Source organism: Uranotaenia lowii, chromosome 1 (genome assembly GCF_029784155.1).
Source record: "Uranotaenia lowii strain MFRU-FL chromosome 1, ASM2978415v1, whole genome shotgun sequence".
In the NCBI taxonomy this organism is placed as follows: domain Eukaryota; kingdom Metazoa; phylum Arthropoda; class Insecta; order Diptera; family Culicidae; genus Uranotaenia; species Uranotaenia lowii.
In genome coordinates, this window is record NC_073691.1 from 84424029 (window position 1) to 84441969 (window position 17941).

General features: G+C 40.2%; 2 protein-coding genes across 2 annotated transcripts; both read left to right on the top strand.

Annotated features, from left to right (window-relative positions):
* Positions 1 to 822: 822 nt before the first annotated feature.
* On the top strand, positions 823 to 7523 carry LOC129737576 (uncharacterized). Its single transcript, XM_055728735.1, has 5 exons — positions 823 to 1091; positions 1152 to 1214; positions 1267 to 1325; positions 1389 to 6505; positions 6600 to 7523. The coding sequence occupies exons 4-5, from the start codon at positions 1613 to 1615 to the stop codon at positions 7521 to 7523; spliced, it is 5817 nt and encodes a 1938-aa protein (XP_055584710.1). The 5' UTR covers positions 823 to 1091; positions 1152 to 1214; positions 1267 to 1325; positions 1389 to 1612.
* A 1960-nt stretch (positions 7524 to 9483) lies between these two features.
* Positions 9484 to 13476, top strand: LOC129738644 (arginine/serine-rich protein PNISR-like). The gene is made up of 7 exons (XM_055729895.1): positions 9484 to 10682; positions 10741 to 10851; positions 10921 to 11023; positions 11309 to 11365; positions 11518 to 11621; positions 11681 to 11999; positions 12278 to 13476. The coding sequence occupies exons 1-7, from the start codon at positions 9639 to 9641 to the stop codon at positions 12934 to 12936; spliced, it is 2397 nt and encodes a 798-aa protein (XP_055585870.1). The 5' UTR covers positions 9484 to 9638; the 3' UTR covers positions 12937 to 13476.
* The last annotated feature ends 4465 nt before the right edge of the window (positions 13477 to 17941 follow it).

Genomic DNA, 17941 nt, shown 5'->3' on the forward strand with positions numbered 1-17941 from the left:
CAATTAAAGTAAGTATCATGCAAAACAATTAATAAATACTAGTTAAATTTAATTTTTTTTATTACTATTTCAGAAAATATCAACCCGAATGTCTCGTCAAAGTGAGGAAGTCAATGATTTTTCGAAGCCGAAAAATCTTTTTGAACCCAAATAAGGAGAAAAAGTGACGTTTTTTACGTTGTATTTTTTTTAAATAAATAATTGTTTTGTAGAAACAAAGTTGATTAATGTTTGATATTCCGAAATTTCACCTAAAAACCTCTACAACGAAAGATATTAATGACCTGAGCAAACATTTTAAATTGACTTTGCCATTCACTTGAAATTCACTTGATCGCTCACTTAAGTGATTTCACTTGACGGTCACTTAAAATTCACATGAATTTACGTATGGCGCAAATTCACTCCAGATGTCACTTACCTTTAAAGTGAAAATTATTTTCGGTGTACACCAGGTTACACCGTTAAAGTTTTTTAACTTGCCTTTCGATCTGCCTGCACTCAAAATTTTTACTCATAAAAGCATTTGCACACTGGGTTGCCAGGTGCCCAGATTTGTCTGTAAAACACAGACTTTTGACCCTTCGTCCAGATATTGGTCAGACACAGGTTTTGCCCAGATTTTTCCTGATAATGCCCAGATTTTACAGACTTTCAAAATTTAGTGATGAAATCAATATTCATGTATCGGATATGACCTGTGAGTGTATTACACTCGAAGTCTTGGTTGAACACTGTTATTTCAGCAATCATTCATTAAAAGCTAACTTTTTTTAGATCGGCATTGTTGTACGCAGTTTTGACCACTGTGTTGTGACGGTCAGAGAAAGTGAAAAGAAATGATGATGAGAGTGAGAAGAATGTAAACAAATAATGAAATTGATTATGCGCGGGAATGATAAATAAAAACATTGATGAGAAAATTATGTTAGCAGCTTTCCAGCAAGTATTGGCACCATTTTGTTATTATTGTGAAGACGAAAGGTAGTGACTGCAAGTTAGAAAGTTTTAATTGAAATTTTAAAGTGATAACGGGCATTGCAACTACTCAGATAATTTGACCGATAGTCTGAAATTGATCTGTGAGCGCTGTAAGTAGAAGATAGAGAATTATCAAGAAAGCGATAGTTAATGGATGATTTAATATTTAGATTGCGAGTTTGAATGCCGTTGAATCACTGGAAACAAAATAGTTGATTGCTACCGAGACTACCGTAAGTTACAAAAGGCTTTTTACAAACCAAAAACTAAGTGTTTCATGTTTAGATTTAGTGACCCGAGTGCCCGACTGTTGACAGAAGTCATTCATCTCAAAGCTACCGACCGTAAGTGTTTATCTGAATGTTAAGTTTGTACTTTGTATGTAATTAGATTTGATGATTTATTAGGGTCTGAAAGAGAGGAAGAAAGCCATCAGGAAAATAATCTAGCGTGAAGGAGAAACTTTTAATGTAAGAAAGCAAAATGTAGTATGTACTGTTCAATCTAATTGTTGTATTTATTGTAGCTTTGAGTAAATTTTATATTGAAACTACAAGGATTCGTTTTTGCCTGAGCCTGAGAATTCCGAGCGCAACATTCTCAAAGATTAAAAACGTAAATATTTCCTACGATGGCGGAGAACTACAAATACAGCTGCTGTGAGGAGAATTCTGATTTTGATGCAAGCGTGCGGTGCAATCGATGTGGAGAATGGTATCATTTTTCTTGTGTGAATGTGCAAGATAGTGTGTCAGAAACTATTTGGTTTTGCGTTAAATGTATACGGGATGAGCCTTCGATTTTAGAATCGTTTGCATCCGCGGGGAAAACAAAAACTCGACGAGGTCCGCCGCGTGCATGCAAAGAGAAAAACAGAATGAGTAAATCAAAAGTTCCTCCAAAGGAGTTGCAAGTAGGTCAGGTGCAAGTAGCTCCAGATGGTCAGGTTAGGCAAGAAAGTCAGTCAAATGCTAAAATTGGAACCACAAATAAAGAAACAGGTGCGATTAGGAAGTCACTGTCACCTTTCCCAAACTCTAATGTGCCCGTAAATCTATCGCGCTGTGATGATAAAAAAAGTGTTTGCAGTACAAGAAGTGGAGAAAGCAGATCGTCGAAAGCTTCAGTACGTGAAAAGGCAAAACGTGAACTACAGCGGTTACAGGAAGAAAGTATGCAACGGATGCGAGAAGAAGACATCGAGCGAAAGTTGTTGGAGCATGAACTGAAAAGGGTCAGGCTGGAAAAGGAGTTCATGGAACGTAGGCACGCACAAGAAAGACTGGCGGAAGAGGAAACGGATCCTGAAAGCGAATGTGAAGATGATGAGCAGTACAACTATCAAAAAAAGGTTGAAGACTGGCAGAAAGATTCTGAAGCAGGACCAAATGAAGCAAATCAACGAAAACAGTCAACGCTCAAAGGAGAAAGCCAGCAGAAGGCCCAACCTGAGCCCGAAATCGCTTCTGGTAGGAATGAAACGCCTGAAATAAGCAGTGTAGCTTCGCATTCCGTAAGAGAAACGATCGAAAATACTACAAAACCCAGAGCCGGTCCAACTCAACTGCAGATAGCGGCAAGACAAGTTTTTTCAAAAACTTTGCCAAAGTTTTCTGGACGACCCGAAGAATGGCCCATGTTTATCAGTGAATACGAACAAGCGAATATAGCATGTGGTTTCAGCGATTCTGAGAATCTGATGCGTTTACGCGAGGCGTTGACTGGAAAGGCGTTTGAAGCGGTACGAAATCTTCTGCTTGTTCCAGAAAACGTTCAAAGTATAATTCAAAAACTACGCAGACGATTTGGAAACCCCGAGATTCTTTCGACGATGTTGGCAAATCGTATACAGTTGCTTGCGGGACCCAGCTCGGAGGATTTGGAGTCGGTGATTGAGTTTGGAAGTGCTGTAGAAGAGTTCACTCAACATCTGAAGGTGACTAACTTAACAGATCATCTTAGAAACCCCATTTTAATGAAACGGCTGATACAGAAACTACCAGCAAGTTACGCCATGCAGTGGGTAGAATACAAACGCAAACGGATAGTGGTTGATTTGGAAGTGTTTGGCGATTTTATGGAGGAACTTGTCGACAAGGCCCTGGAAGCAACCTATGAGCGTTGTGGAGACGAAGACACAGCAAGAGGAAAACGTCGCGAGAAAACTTTAGTGAAGGGTTTTGTTAACGTGACAGATACTGAAGAGCATCAATGTTGTACCTGTAGCCAACAAGAGCCCGTAATTGTACCTCAGCCTGGAACTGTTGGGAGTCGAAGCTTTGCTCCGTCTAGGAGTTGTTCAGTTTGTGGATCTACCGGGCATTTGGGCCGCAATTGCGACGAATTTAGAGCCATGAACTTGCAGGATCGGTGGAACACGGTTCAGCGTTTGGGATTGTGTTCGTTGTGTCTGTACAATCATAATGGGAAATATTGCCTGGCTAAACGGAGATGCGGTATAAATCAGTGTGAACAGAGACATCATCCACTTCTTCATTGGGACACGAGAACCACCGCACCTCATCTGATTGCAAGTTGTAACGGTCATCGACAGTCAGTAATATTTCGGATGATTCCTGTTAAAATTTACAGCAACGACAAACAATTGGAAGCACTAGCCCTTATCGATGAAAGATCATCAGTTTCACTTATCCTGGATGAACTAGCAAAAGAATTAGGTGCTATAGGAGACATCGAGCCGCTAAGAATGAGTTGGACAAACGGTATGAGCACAGTGGAAAACCTGTCAGCTAAAATCAACCTTCAAATCTCAGCTTTGAATGATGTAAGACGGTTTAATCTGATGGATGTTAGAACGGTGCGAAAATTAGATTTACCAACGCAAAGTTTGGACAGCAATTCGATACGGGAAAGGTTTGCACACCTGCGAGACATCGCTATTCCAAGTTATGAGTCAACGAAGGCGAAGTTGTTAATTGGAATCAACAATATACACCTTATCGCACCCCTTCAATCCCGAGTAGGAGAATTGGGCGAACCGGTAGCAATACAGTGTCAACTTGGGTGGAGTTTGTATGGACCAAGACCAGATATAGTCGCCAATGTTCATTTCTTGGGACATCATCGTTCTTGCTCTGAGTGTAATAGAATTGACCGAGAGATGAATGAAAATTTGAAAGAGTATTTTAGTATTGAAGCAGTCGGAATATCACCAGTGCCACTAGAAACGAACGAAGATCGTCGAGCACGTGAAATTTTGGACCGTACAACGAAGCGTGTAGGTGATCGATACGAATCTGGACTTCTGTGGAAAACAGATGATATTTTGTTCCCGGAGAGCTATCAGATGTCACTAAAACGCGCCAACAGCTTAGAGCGTCGAATGAATAAGCACCCTGGAGTTCGTGAAGCTATAGTGAAACAGTTACAGGAGTACTTGGAAAAGGGATACGCTCATAAAATCACGGATGAAGAACTCCAGAGCACGCCACCTGAAAAAACATGGTATTTGCCATTGAATTTTGTCATCAATCCGAAGAAAGAAGGAAAAATTCGGCTTGTGTGGGACGCAGCAGCGAAGGTCAAGGGTGTCTGCTTGAACGATTTCCTCCTAAAAGGACCCGATATGGTATCGTGTTTGCCGTTGGTAATAAGTGGTTTCAGAGAAAGACAGGTTGCATTCGGAGGTGATATTCGTGAGATGTTTCACCAGGTGCGAGTAAGACCGGAAGACCGACAAGCTCAAAGATTCTTGTTTCGGATAGATGCCAATAAGGATCCCCAAATATTTGTGATGGATGTTGTAATATTTGGCGCGAGCTGTTCCCCTTGCACATCGCAGTTTGTAAAAAATATTAATGCACGAGAGCATGCTGTGCGGTATCCGAAAGCAGCGAAAGCTATCATCGAGAAACATTTTGTCGATGACTATTTTGATAGTGTTGATACAGAATCGGAAGCAATACAACTGGCGAAGGAAGTCGAAAAGGTGCACGCTGCAGGCGGGTTTGAAATCAGAAACTGGATGAGCAATTCTCCAGCAGTCTTGAAGGCGCTTTGCTCTGTGTCTGAAGAATCAAACAGATCTGTTGAAGTGAATAAGACTGGTGAAGTAGAACGTGTGCTGGGCGTAAGTTGGAACGCTGTGAAAGATGTTTTTGTTTTCTCGACGGATATGCGAGCAGATCTCCATCCATATATAATGGAAGGCGCTTGGCCGACGAAACGGATTGCTTTGAGGTGCATTATGAGCATGTTCGATCCCCAGCAATTTCTGGCGCCATTATTAATTCACGGTCGGATAATAATGCAAGATGTTTGGCGAAGCGGTATTGAATGGGATCAGCGGTTGCAGGAGGAGCAATATAATCAATGGTTGCGTTGGACAAAGTTGTTCCCGTTAATAGAAAACATTCAAGTACCTCGTTGTTATCTAGGCAATTTGGACTCAACAGCATATACAAGTGTTCAATTACACGTGTTTGCAGATGCGGGTGAAGACGCGTACGGCTCGGTTGCGTATTTCAGATTTGTGGCAAATGGAATGATTCACTGCGCGTTTGTCGAAGCCAAAGCAAAGGTTGCTCCACTGCAGCATATGTCAATCCCTAGGAAGGAATTACAAGCAGCGGCGCTAGGTGCACGTCTTGCAAAAAGCATTCGCCAAAATCATTCATTTTCGGTAGCAGAAACAGTAATGTGGACTGACTCGAAGGCAGTGTATTCATGGGTACGATCTGAGCATAAGAAATACAAAGAGTTTGTTGCTCATCGTGTTGGTCAGATATTGAGTGTAACTAATCCAGAAGACTGGCGGTGGGTATCGACAAGAAACAACGCAGCAGACGATCTTACCAAGTGGGGAAAGGGAACAGAGATGAGTTCCGAAAGCAGATGGTTCAAGGGTCCTGAGTTTTTGTACCAATCGGAAGATAAATGGCCGGAACAAGATCAAACACCCGTTGTTATTGAGGAAGAAGTACGAGCTCATATTTTGTATCACACTACAGCGTTTCGTGAAAGTTTGGGTCGAGTGAATCATATATCAAGGTGGACTGTTTTAGTACGTGTGGTAGCCACAATGTATCGTTTCGCCACAAATTGCAGGCTTCGCTTAAAAAAGAAAGCAATAGAAGCACTTCCACCAATTGCAATTGTCGCACAAAAAGCACCGCGAATTCCAGGTGTCATTATCCCACTACGACAAGAGGAGTACCTAAAAGCGGAGAACTGTTTGTGGAGGGAAGCGCAACGAGACGAGTATGCAGATGAAGTTGCAATACTTTTGAGAAATCTGTCTTTACCGAAGGAACAACAACAGCATTTGGAACGATCTAGTAAGCTATACAATAAATCGCCATTTCTAGATGACAGCGAAGTTCTACGAGTAGGAGGCAGAACGGAATTGGCTGAATTCGCTTGTTACGATACCAAGTATCCAATCATACTTCCCAAAACGCACCTTATAACAGAAAAAATAGTTGAATACTATCACCAACAGGCAAATCATAGTAGCAGAGAAACTGTTGTCAACGAACTTCGTCAACGATTCTATATTGGGAGAGTAAGAGCCGTCGTAGAGAAAGTCATAAGGGAGTGTCAATGGTGTAAGGTACACAAGGCGAAACCCGTTCTCCCCAAAATGGCTCCTTTACCAGCGAATGGCCTTGGGCGTAGACCCTTTCTCTTACGTGGGTATAGACTACTTTGGACCATTGGAAGTTTCGATTGGAAGACGTCGTGAGAAACGCTGGGTAGCTTTGTTTACGTGCATGACGACAAGAGCTGTCCACCTGGAAGTTGCACATAGTTTGAGCACCGAATCTTGTAAGATGGCTATCCGGAGGTTTATTAGGAGAAGAAGAAGTCCCATAGAAATTTTTTCAGACAACGGGACGAATTTTGTTGGAGCAAGTAGGGAGTTGGCAGCCGAGATTCGGAGAATTAACGGAGATTGCGCTGATACATTTACGAACTCTAAAACGAAATGGACATTTAACCCGCCAGCAGCACCACATATGGGTGGAGTATGGGAGCGCATGGTTCGATCTGTTAAGGAGGCACTGAACATTTTGGTAGATGGCGGCAAATTAACAGACGAAATATTAAACACAGCGTTAGTTGAGGCAGAGGATTTGATAAACTCCAGACCCCTTACGTATGTGTCAAATAACGTCAGGGATGATCCGGAAGCTCTCACTCCAAACCACTTTCTGAAAGGATCTGCTGCAGAATGTCTACCACCCCGGAGCGCATCCCAGCAAGCGGATGCCTTACGCAGTAAATATTGTCGTGCACAGCAGTTGGCTGATAAGTTTTGGTCAAGATGGCAGAAAGAATACTTCCCGAGCTTGAACAAGCGAACCAAATGGTTTGATGATACCAGACAAATATCTGTAGGAGATTTGGTGTTTGTTCAAGAGGAGAACAGACATGAAAGAGGAATCGTTGAGGAGGTCAACATCGGCATCGATGGAAGAGTTCGTTCTGTAATCGTAAAAGTAAATGGCAAAAGGAAGTTAAGACCAGTGTCAAAACTGGCCGTACTTGAGGTTGAGAATAGTAACCCCAGCAGTAATTAATAGAGAGGATAACTACAGGGTTTACGGGTGGGGGTATGTTGTACGCAGTTTTGACCACTGTGTTGTGACGGTCAGAGAAAGTGAAAAGAAATGATGATGAGAGTGAGAAGAATGTAAACAAATAATGAAATTGATTATGCGCGGGAATGATAAATAAAAACATTGATGAGAAAATTATGTTAGCAGCTTTCCAGCAAGTATTGGCACCATTTTGTTATTATTGTGAAGACGAAAGGTAGTGACTGCAAGTTAGAAAGTTTTAATTGAAATTTTAAAGTGATAACGGGCATTGCAACTACTCAGATAATTTGACCGATAGTCTGAAATTGATCTGTGAGCGCTGTAAGTAGAAGATAGAGAATTATCAAGAAAGCGATAGTTAATGGATGATTTAATATTTAGATTGCGAGTTTGAATGCCGTTGAATCACTGGAAACAAAATAGTTGATTGCTACCGAGACTACCGTAAGTTACAAAAGGCTTTTTACAAACCAAAAACTAAGTGTTTCATGTTTAGATTTAGTGACCCGAGTGCCCGACTGTTGACAGAAGTCATTCATCTCAAAGCTACCGACCGTAAGTGTTTATCTGAATGTTAAGTTTGTACTTTGTATGTAATTAGATTTGATGATTTATTAGGGTCTGAAAGAGAGGAAGAAAGCCATCAGGAAAATAATCTAGCGTGAAGGAGAAACTTTTAATGTAAGAAAGCAAAATGTAGTATGTACTGTTCAATCTAATTGTTGTATTTATTGTAGCTTTGAGTAAATTTTATATTGAAACTACAAGGATTCGTTTTTGCCTGAGCCTGAGAATTCCGAGCGCAACAGGCATGGTACGTAGTGGGAAACAGTGTTCGTTATATTCTCAACTCGAAAATTATAAATAAAAAAAACCACACCAACACATTAGATCAAACACCCCCCCCCCTCCCCCCGCTCACACATATCGCCAAAATATTTGTTCGGTATAAAATTTGTGATCTTTCTTGTGCACAGACATGCCCAGACTTTTTTTCTTCAAATTGCCCAGACTTTTTATTCACATCACCTGGCATCCCTGATGGTACGTGGTATAGGAAACACTGTTTGTTATATAGTTCTCAACTAGAAAATAACCAGAATATAAAACCACCCTAACACACCTCGACCGCCCCCCCCCCCCCCCCCTACCGGTCACACGCATCGCAAAAACTTTTGGTTGATATCCAATATGTGATTTTCTTTGTGCACAGACATACACAGACTTTTTTTCCAAATTGAAAAGATTTTTCATTCTCAACACCTGCCATCCCTGTGGAAAGGTGTGAAAATGGTTACTTTTGAACGATGATTGGTTAATGAATTTCGAGCGTGTGAGGTATGTATAGTGAATACAGATAGAGATTGATGAAGGTAGAAGTTCAAATTCGATTATTTTTCATCCATGCGAAATTTTGGTAGAGAAGCTGAAATATCATTATTTTTTCAATCAAAACACGAAATTTAGAAGAAGCCGGTAAAAGATTCTTCAAAATAATGGGATTTTCATATGGCAATAGCGGGAATTGAGTTAAGTTTTCGGAGATAATAAAAAAATAATTGTTTAAAAAATTTACCATCACAGAGTCCTATTTGCCGCTGGTAGTCTTCCTGATAGAGTGGCTGGTTGTTTCACCAACACGTTTCATTTTTGGGACAATCAACCTCAAAGACGACCATGTGTGTCGACCGGCTGCCCGTTTTTTGTACCGAGATTTTTTGAGGTTAATTGTCCCGTCTCATCTGTACACACTCAGCAAGTGTGCGTAAGAAATGTCAAAAACAACCTATAGGTAGTTCTGAAGAAAAACCCATGAAATGGTTATTTTTGAACCATAAATGGTTAAATAAAAACGAGCATGAACCTAAAATACTCCTTTTCGATACAAGCTCAAGAAAGGAATATGGAGGTGTAGAACTCTCAAAATTGTATATTCGTTATTTACCGTACAAAATTTTCGCTTTTGTCAATTTCTCGAGATGCGTTTTTTTCATGGAAGCAAAATCGAATTTTCCTCAAGTGGATAAAAGTGAAAATTTGTAAATTTTTACAGATTAAAAGTATAAGCCGCCCAGGTAGACATCCTTGTTGAGAATGTATAACCGTAGCAACAACGGTGGCGGAAGCCGGAATCAGAACGGATCTAACAGTCGTCAACCTGGTACGAGTGCAGGAGCTACAACAATCCATCCGGTTAAAAGTTACCAAACTACAGATTCCAATTCCGCCGAATCTCCCGGATGGAGCGCCCTAAACCCAAACCTGTACCAAAACATGTCTAACAGCCAGGTGGATTGGGCAGCGCTGGCCCAGCAATGGATACAGATGAAGGAAACGCTTCCGGCTAGCATGGTTCCGGCAGCTCCCCCTCCGCCCATAATTTCTGATAATTACAACTCCAATAGCCGAGATTCGTCCTCGGATGGATTTCGAACAACCGGATCAATCGGTGAGCAGGGTGAAGCCCCAATGGAAGTTGAACGAGACGAGGAACCATCTCACTCGACAGACTGGTCAAACAGGAATGTTGCTCCTTGGCACTACTCCAACCAAAGTCAATGGCAAAATCCTGCCTGGGACGGCGGCAATTGGTCTGTCGGGTCCGGTCAAGTCGATAAGGCTTCTTCAGTTCCTTCTTACGAGAGTGGATCCGGAATGGTTGCGGTCAATCCAAATGCATCGCAGGCTGTTGCAAATTGGCAAGCTAAGATGGCACGCATCTATAAAATAGGTGAGCCTATTATTTCTGGGGCCATTCCAGGCAATGTACAACTTGCCCCTCCAAACGCACAGCATACGAATCAACAGCCCCAACTGGACCTGGGTTCTGCCTCCAAAAGGATACCGGGCCTGATGGATCAGATGATAAAATTTGATCCTCATGATTCAACATCGTTCGATCATCAAAATGACCCGGAACTGGAGGATGAGTCTGGTAGTCAGGGCTTGAACGATGCTAAACGCAAACTTCTTCCGGCCTGGATTCGGGAAGGTTTGGAAAAAATGGAACGCGAGAAGTTACGCGTAGCCGAGAAAGAAAAGGAGCAAAAGCAACGGGCAGAGGCGCTGGAGCAGCGGAGAAAGGCGGAAATGGAAGCATTGGCAGAAATGGAGCAGGCAAATAAAAAAAGTAAATTTGTAAGTATTTTTTACTTTTTTTAATTTGAAAGTTCCTTCAAAAACTTTATCATTTAAGGAATCGGATTCGGAGGAAGAAGATGGAGTAAAAGATGAGCAACCACAAGGTGTTGAGGATAATGAAATACCAGCAACTACTCGACCTCGGGATGAAATTATACAAGAATTGGTGGGTATCTATTGAATATTCATATCAATTAGCTGTATGTTATTCATTCCTGCTTCTCTCCCAATATAGATGGTCTCCGTACGGAAAAATTTGACCGAAATTCTACTAGAGGTGACGAATGAAGAAATTTCTGTTTTAGCGAAAGAAACACTTGTCAAAACCAAAAGAAAAGGTAGTCTTTTGCTAAATTGTTACCCTAACAATATATTCTCTTTTGTAGCTTCTGGGTGTGACTTTTTGGGAGTGTTTCGTTACAGCAATCTTTCAATTTCAGCGAAATCCTAAATTCTGCCTCAATCGTAGAGGTGTCCTGATTTTTCCCTTATTTTCTGTTATGTTTAATTTGCCCCTCTCCCTTTTGCCGATTTGCCAATGCGTTGAATCCAAGGTCTTTGTTTGTATGAAAAATCACTTACACTTTACATCTTCTTGAATCTCGATCAATTTTCAAATAAAGCACCGACAGCCCAAACTCTACGTAAGACCGGTCTTGCTTCGATCACAGGAGGTCTCGGTAAGTTTATATTTTGCAAGTGCAAAAAAATAGTTTCTACACAGTGCTCACTAAAATTTTCAATTGGAATGAAATTTTATTAAATATGGATAGGCTTTTCAGGGTGTTCCTCACATATATGGTAACATTAAAATGTACTTATTTTCTTGTAGGTCTCGGAATTTACGGTGATAGCGATGAAGACGAAGAAAGTGGGTCGGATAACGACGAAACGGCGAATAGTGAAAATGAAGAAGAAACCGAAAAAAGCTTGAAAGTAACTATCGTTGGTAATCGGAATATAGGTTCTGGTTTATTGAAATGCCATTTTTTTAGGTTTCTATTAAGCAGCGTCAGAAAGAATTTGAACGAACGGCCCGGGAAATCGAGGAACAGATCGAACAAGAGGAAGCTCGAGAGGAACGCAAACGGCGTGAATATGAGCAAAGGATGTGCCAAGACGCATCGCCACAAAAGCCGGCTAACGATAGCGACGACGACGATTACAGTCGATCAGTTGGAGGAGGTCGAGCTGGCTTGGGTCATTCCCAGCAATCGTCCTTCGCTGCTGGTAGCGGAGGGCAAGGAAGTAGATTTGGACCAAGAGACGGTGAGACCCAGCCAGTTAATGATAAATTAAATTTCTACAAACTTGGTAAGTCGATTTTTGCTATGCTTTAACCATTGTCTCCGAATAGTATACGTGTGTATAGTTTAAGTCATTGGAAGTTCATTATGTTAGCGTTTAAATGCTCGCGCAGAATACAAATATTGTCAAGGGTTACGATGCATTTAAGAATCCGAATATAATTTTTAACAATATTCGCTAGATAATACAAAAAAGTATGATTCCTACTGATTACTCCTTGGCAATCTTTCATTTTACTTTTTAAACAAATAGTTAATATGTTAAACTTTTAAACTATTTCACAGGACGTTCCCGGGATAAGCGTATTTCAAGATTCAGTGACCCTAAGGACACCGTCCGCCAAACGCATATTACTCATGTGGCAATAGTGAATCACAAACCGGGTGAAGTTGTTTCCCAACTACAGATGCTATCAAAGTCGACCCAGCCTCTGTCTATGGCTGCGGCCGGAAGTAGTGGAATTTCTCCGCCGATTGTCAATCCAGCTTCTGTTCCATTATTTCCAGCTGCTCTGATATCTTCACTGCAACACGAAAGCTATCAAAGAGGGAATAGTGTGGCATCGGAAACACCTTCGCATGCTTCCAGCAGTCGCGCTTCATCTTCACATAGAGAATCAAGCAAAACCTCTTCCCGTAGCAAATCACACAAAAGCAAGAAACATAAACGATCCCGCTATAGTAGTGAAGAAGAGGACGACTATTACGATGAGGAAGATAGATATTCGCATCGCTCTCGACGGTCGCGTAGCTCTGAAAGAAGTGGTTACTCTTCCCGGAGACGGAGATCTCATTCGCGAGATTCGAGGGACGACGCCAGGAGCCGGAAACGGTCGTATCGATCGCGTGATCGATCACGGTCGAGATCTCGGGACCGTTATCGATCTTCGCGCCATCGATCCCGTAGCCGGTCCAGGTCGCCTTCCTCGCGGAAAAGATATTGAAAGGCTCCTTCGATAGTGATTCGTGAACATTTTGAATTGATTGAACATTTACGTGAGCCAACGCAGTTAAAATGTGAATTTGGATAGAACTTAATTGTATTACGACGTGTATCCCAATTTTAGGATAGTGTTTTGCATTTTAAGCAATAGTTTGCTTTGATTTTTAGAAGCAAATCGTTCCAACATTGAGCACCTTTCATTTTTACAAGCTGTAAATGGCAAACAATTCTCTCAGAAACTTGTGTTTCATCATTTGTCTGAAATAAAGTGATGATTTTGTTGAATGGCACACTAGAACAGCAGATCAGCGTTAAAAATTTAATTTTTACAGCGTTTTCAAATAATATTAAAGTTTAACCATTTGTCAGTTCATTATCAAGTGTATCCCCAGTTGCTGTCAATTCGGAACAAGCTTTGCGAAATTCAAACCCAGTATTCAAAATTCAAACGAAACAATTGGAACCCGGAACGTGTCATGTGCCCATCATGACAGGCATTGTTTGAAACCAATATTTAATATAAACAGATACAGCCGATTGATTGCACGTAGTAATGCTATCGAAAGAAATTCCCTGTTGATGTTGACGATGATAAAGGTCGATGATTGAAAAAATGGCTTTGATGGCAAAAATCAACATTAAACACCTTCCAGAATTTCCAAATTCGATAAATTTTCGAAGGTGGTGGAAAGTATACGTATTAAAGAAACATGGAAGGAAGAAAGGACACAAGCCGTAAATACCGTAAATGTTTCAAATGCAATAAAACGGATCACCGGCGGGACTTGAACCCGCAGTTTGTGCTTCAGTAGAACGGCGCGTTAGCCAATTACACCACGGTGAACGTGACGAAATAGGCTCCAGTATACGTACAAGTCAAGCGGTCGAATTTTGGTTCCTCCATCTGTAGTGTATCGTTTATCAGGTTGGCAGCCAAATAGGTCATGTCGAATTCCTAAAACCGACCATATACGTTTTGTAGATTGGCTAAAAAAAAGTGACCTGTGCAAAATTTCAGCTCAATCGTGTAGTATCTACGTTTCGACGTGATTAGCGAAACCCCATTTGGGAACTAAGTCGACAATCGACTTAGTGAAAGAGCTGTGCTAATATATTTGTACAAAGATGATAAGAATAAACGAATGAGTCCTTCTCTTTTGAAGTGACCACAAACATGAACAGTCGTGTTTTCTTTTGCCTCCGTTAATTACTGAAAATCCTCCTTATTTTAAAATGTATATCTTTTTAATAATTAATATTCCTATCTGCTGGTCATCTCAATTGGCGACAAGGATGAAACTACGGAGAAAATCAATACCTTTGAAAATACGCTGTCTTTTGAAGGAGTGCGTTCGTTTAGTTATATCATATTAGAAACAATTTTGGTCACACCGGAACACATCTTATCATAAAGATGAGAACTATCAGTCATCAGCGGAAACATTGATGAGCAATGAGAAAGGCGATGCAGTTGCTCAACAGTCTGCACAATAGAACAATAGAACGTGATAGAACCACAAAGAACTTATTCCACATGGCCGCTTTTTTGTTCTGTTAGCTCCAACGATTACTTGCTGTTTCGAAAGAACCGTTTGGTGAACTAGAAGTGCAAGTGCTCAGATTTATTTTTTCCTGGTCCCTGGAGATTTACGGATGGCGAAGTGGTTGACGGTGATCTCTGTGGTGATAAGCAGGAGAATTTTTTCGACATTGCCGTTTTTGCATCTAACTATGGTGAGTGGTGGTTCCGACCGTTAGGCGACAATTTAGTGTTTCCTTGAGGATCTTTTTGGCGAACAAAATGTTTTCCAGTGATTTGGATATTTTTTTAGAACCATGGATATTTGAGTTGTAGCTTCAAATTTACTCCCTTTCATTAAGCTTTTGTTTGCTGATAGGAAAAGGGATTTCACCACGGAGTTTTGCTGATGTTTAAATAATTGTTTTGGATTCGTCATGATGGATCCCATACTGAAGATTTTATTATTTTGGTGAACAGCACACCTGTGCAGCAATCAGGTGTGAAAGCTATGTGAAAATGACTAAGATTATTTTTTTTACTGTGATATTCTGTATTTTTTTGTGTTTTTTCGATAGTGCTGTGTTTTAATTCTTTTTAGCATTTTAAGCATATTTTATACAACAAAGTTTTGTTGGTTAGCCGTCTCCATCGTCGGATTTTGTGACACATCAGATAATAATATCAGACTTTATTGTTAAGCTTATAGCTCAACGTAGTATTTTTTTTTTCAACAACCACACAAGCAACAAGATTTGTTAGTTCATTTTGAATTTCTGATACAAATTACTGCTTGAACATTTTGCTCCTACTAGATGATATTTTCCCATTTTGATTGTGAGATTCTCATCCCATTTTCACATAAAAAGATATATTTGTTAATTAATCAAACAAAACATTTAATCATCAGTTTGTTTCAATACTTCTCCTTGACTCTGCTTTTGTTATGGGCATAACTTAAAGCATGATTTTCTTTACAACATCTAAAAAAATCCAGAACTGTTATTTTGTCACCTTTATAATTTATTTTTAAAGATTGTACAAAATTGTAACATAGGTGTTAATAGATAGAAACATCAAAGTGGCTCATAAAAGGCTTCTACGAAAACTGTCGTTGATTCATGCTGGAAAGTAAACTTTTTTTTGTTCCATACCTGAAATTTTTAAGTCTATTTTCTACATTTAACCTAAATTGGTAATTAACAGTAATAGCACTAATAGTATAATAACTTTGATTCAAAGAAAAGAGATGATTTTTATTTCTAATTTTTTAGGGGTGAATAGTATTAGGTAAAACTATAACTTAAAAAAAGAATTTTGGTTAAAAATAAAAATTTATTTAAATTAATAAATTTTCAACACGATTTTCAAAATAATCATTAATCATAATGTCCTCAACCTGGATTTCTGAAAATAAGTGAAGTTTTCTATTTTAAAAATACTTTCGAGTAGTAGTAACAAATCATGCGAACGCAGGGCTATTTATTCACAAAGTAAAGCTATTTCAGTATTGAAAGATTAATAGTTTTAACTTATAGGGTGGAGGAGTTGTAGTATCTACGTTTCGACGTGATTAGCGAAACCCCATTTGGGAACTAAGTCGACAATCGACTTAGTGAAAGAGCTGTGCTAATATATTTGTACAAAGATGATAAGAATAAACGAATGAGTCCTTCTCTTTTGAAGTGACCACAAACATGAACAGTCGTGTTTTCTTTTGCCTCCGTTAATTACTGAAAATCCTCCTTATTTTAAAATGTATATCTTTTTAATAATTAATATTCATATCTGCTGGTCATCTCAAATCGTACTTAATTTAGCGCTTCACAGCGCTAATAGTTTCGGTTTTGGTTTTTTGACCCTCAAAAATCAACAAAGATAAAACCAAAAAAAAAATTTTTTTTTTAAATGCATGTTTAGTCATTTTGAATCAACATTGATCAGCCTGATGGTGGTACCAAGAATGACATCGATACCCGGATCAGAAAAGCCCGATTTGCGTTTGCGAGTCTCCGAAACATCTGGCGCTCACGCTCTCTCTACGAACTAAAATCCGAAACTTCAACTCAAACATCAAATCTATATTGCTGTACGTGTGCGAAACATGGTGCACATATGCGGTGACAACGTAAAAACTGCAATTTTTTTTTAATCGCTGCCTGTGGATCATCATCCGTGCTTGGTGGCCTGGCAACTGGATCTCAAACGTGGAACTTCATCGCCGGCGTCATCAAAAGGCGCTAGAAATCGAGAGTCGGAAACGTAAGTGGAGATGGATTGAGCACACGCTGCGAAGAAATAAAAACGAGATTTGCTTGACTGGAATCCAGATGGGCATCGAAGGAGAGACAGGCCCAGAAGCTCGAAGCCAGGCCCAGAAGCAATCCGCACAGTTGACGAGAACCTTGGCTGCATTTATTATAAATTGTATCATAAATTAAGAAAAAGCTCAAATTGTTAAGCTATGACCAACTTCTTCCGAAACACTGATTTTGGGAGTTTCTAATTGTCATTTCTCTATCACGGACATCCAAATTATCGGAGCTTTCAGATTTTTGTTGGGGCCATTCTAGTCAAAAGTGATATACATACCTAGATTTGGAAGTGTATTTTGAATGAGTTTGAACTGTTTAATTCACGAAACAGAAAAATCTGACCGAGCGGATGAAAATGGAGAACCCGGCGAAAACCCCTCGAACCAAGGGCTTTGCTGAAGCAGCTGTTCGATGTGGCACCTTTACACAGTCTACAGCAAAAATTGCATCAAAAAAGGTGTACAATAACGCAGATTATGGACGAATCTTGATATGATGACAATGGGACTGCCTTTAATGTAAGTCAGTTTTTTGATTCCAAATTCAATTTAAATCATTCGCATTACACTTTTGTAACATTCTAATTCAAAACTTGGTTTATTTGATACTGTCGAAACAAATTCGGAATACATGTAAAATGAAAGATTTAATAATTTCAAAGCAGATTTGAATTACATAAAAGTAGCTGAAATTAACTGAAGCTGAACCCCCTGTTGTTGCTCAAAAAATCAAGAAAATCGTGCCAGGAACAGAAGCTTCAAGCAAAATCCAGCTGTCAACAGCCAAAGTATTTCCGCTGATGGGCGTGTTTTTTTTGTGCCGTATCGACCGGACTAAGCGTGTTGCCGAGAAACCGGAGGAATTTTGCCCCAATGCTGTTGTAAAAAACGGCCACAGAACAATAAATAGTGGCAAAAGACGATCCGTGTTCAGTGCTGCAAAATCCTACCGTCGAAGAAAAACGAGGACTGAAAGAAGAAGCGCTAAGAAAGTCCGTAGATAAAAGGGGTTGTCGGCCGGGGCGGCAACGAGCCGAAGCAGGTGCACAGGAGCTCGAATCTGCGAGTAGAGCCCGCAAGCTGATCAGGAACCGTCGTAATGGAGTGAACTTCGCTCAAGAGAGCGACACAAATTGGAATCGCACATGTCGTAGTGTTCATCTCCAGTTTCCG

Coding starts and splice junctions, on each gene's coding strand:
- LOC129738644 (XM_055729895.1), top strand. CDS start 9,639: ATGTATAACCGTAGCAACAACGGTGGCGGAAGCCGGAATCAGAACGGA. Junction 11,024..11,308: donor TGTCAAAACCAAAAGAAAAG/GTAGTCTTTTGC, acceptor TTTCAAATAAAG/CACCGACAGCCCAAACTCTA. Junction 11,366..11,517: donor TTCGATCACAGGAGGTCTCG/GTAAGTTTATAT, acceptor ATTTTCTTGTAG/GTCTCGGAATTTACGGTGAT.
- LOC129737576 (XM_055728735.1), top strand. CDS start 1,613: ATGGCGGAGAACTACAAATACAGCTGCTGTGAGGAGAATTCTGATTTT. Junction 6,506..6,599: donor AACGATTCTATATTGGGAGA/GTAAGAGCCGTC, acceptor CTCCTTTACCAG/CGAATGGCCTTGGGCGTAGA.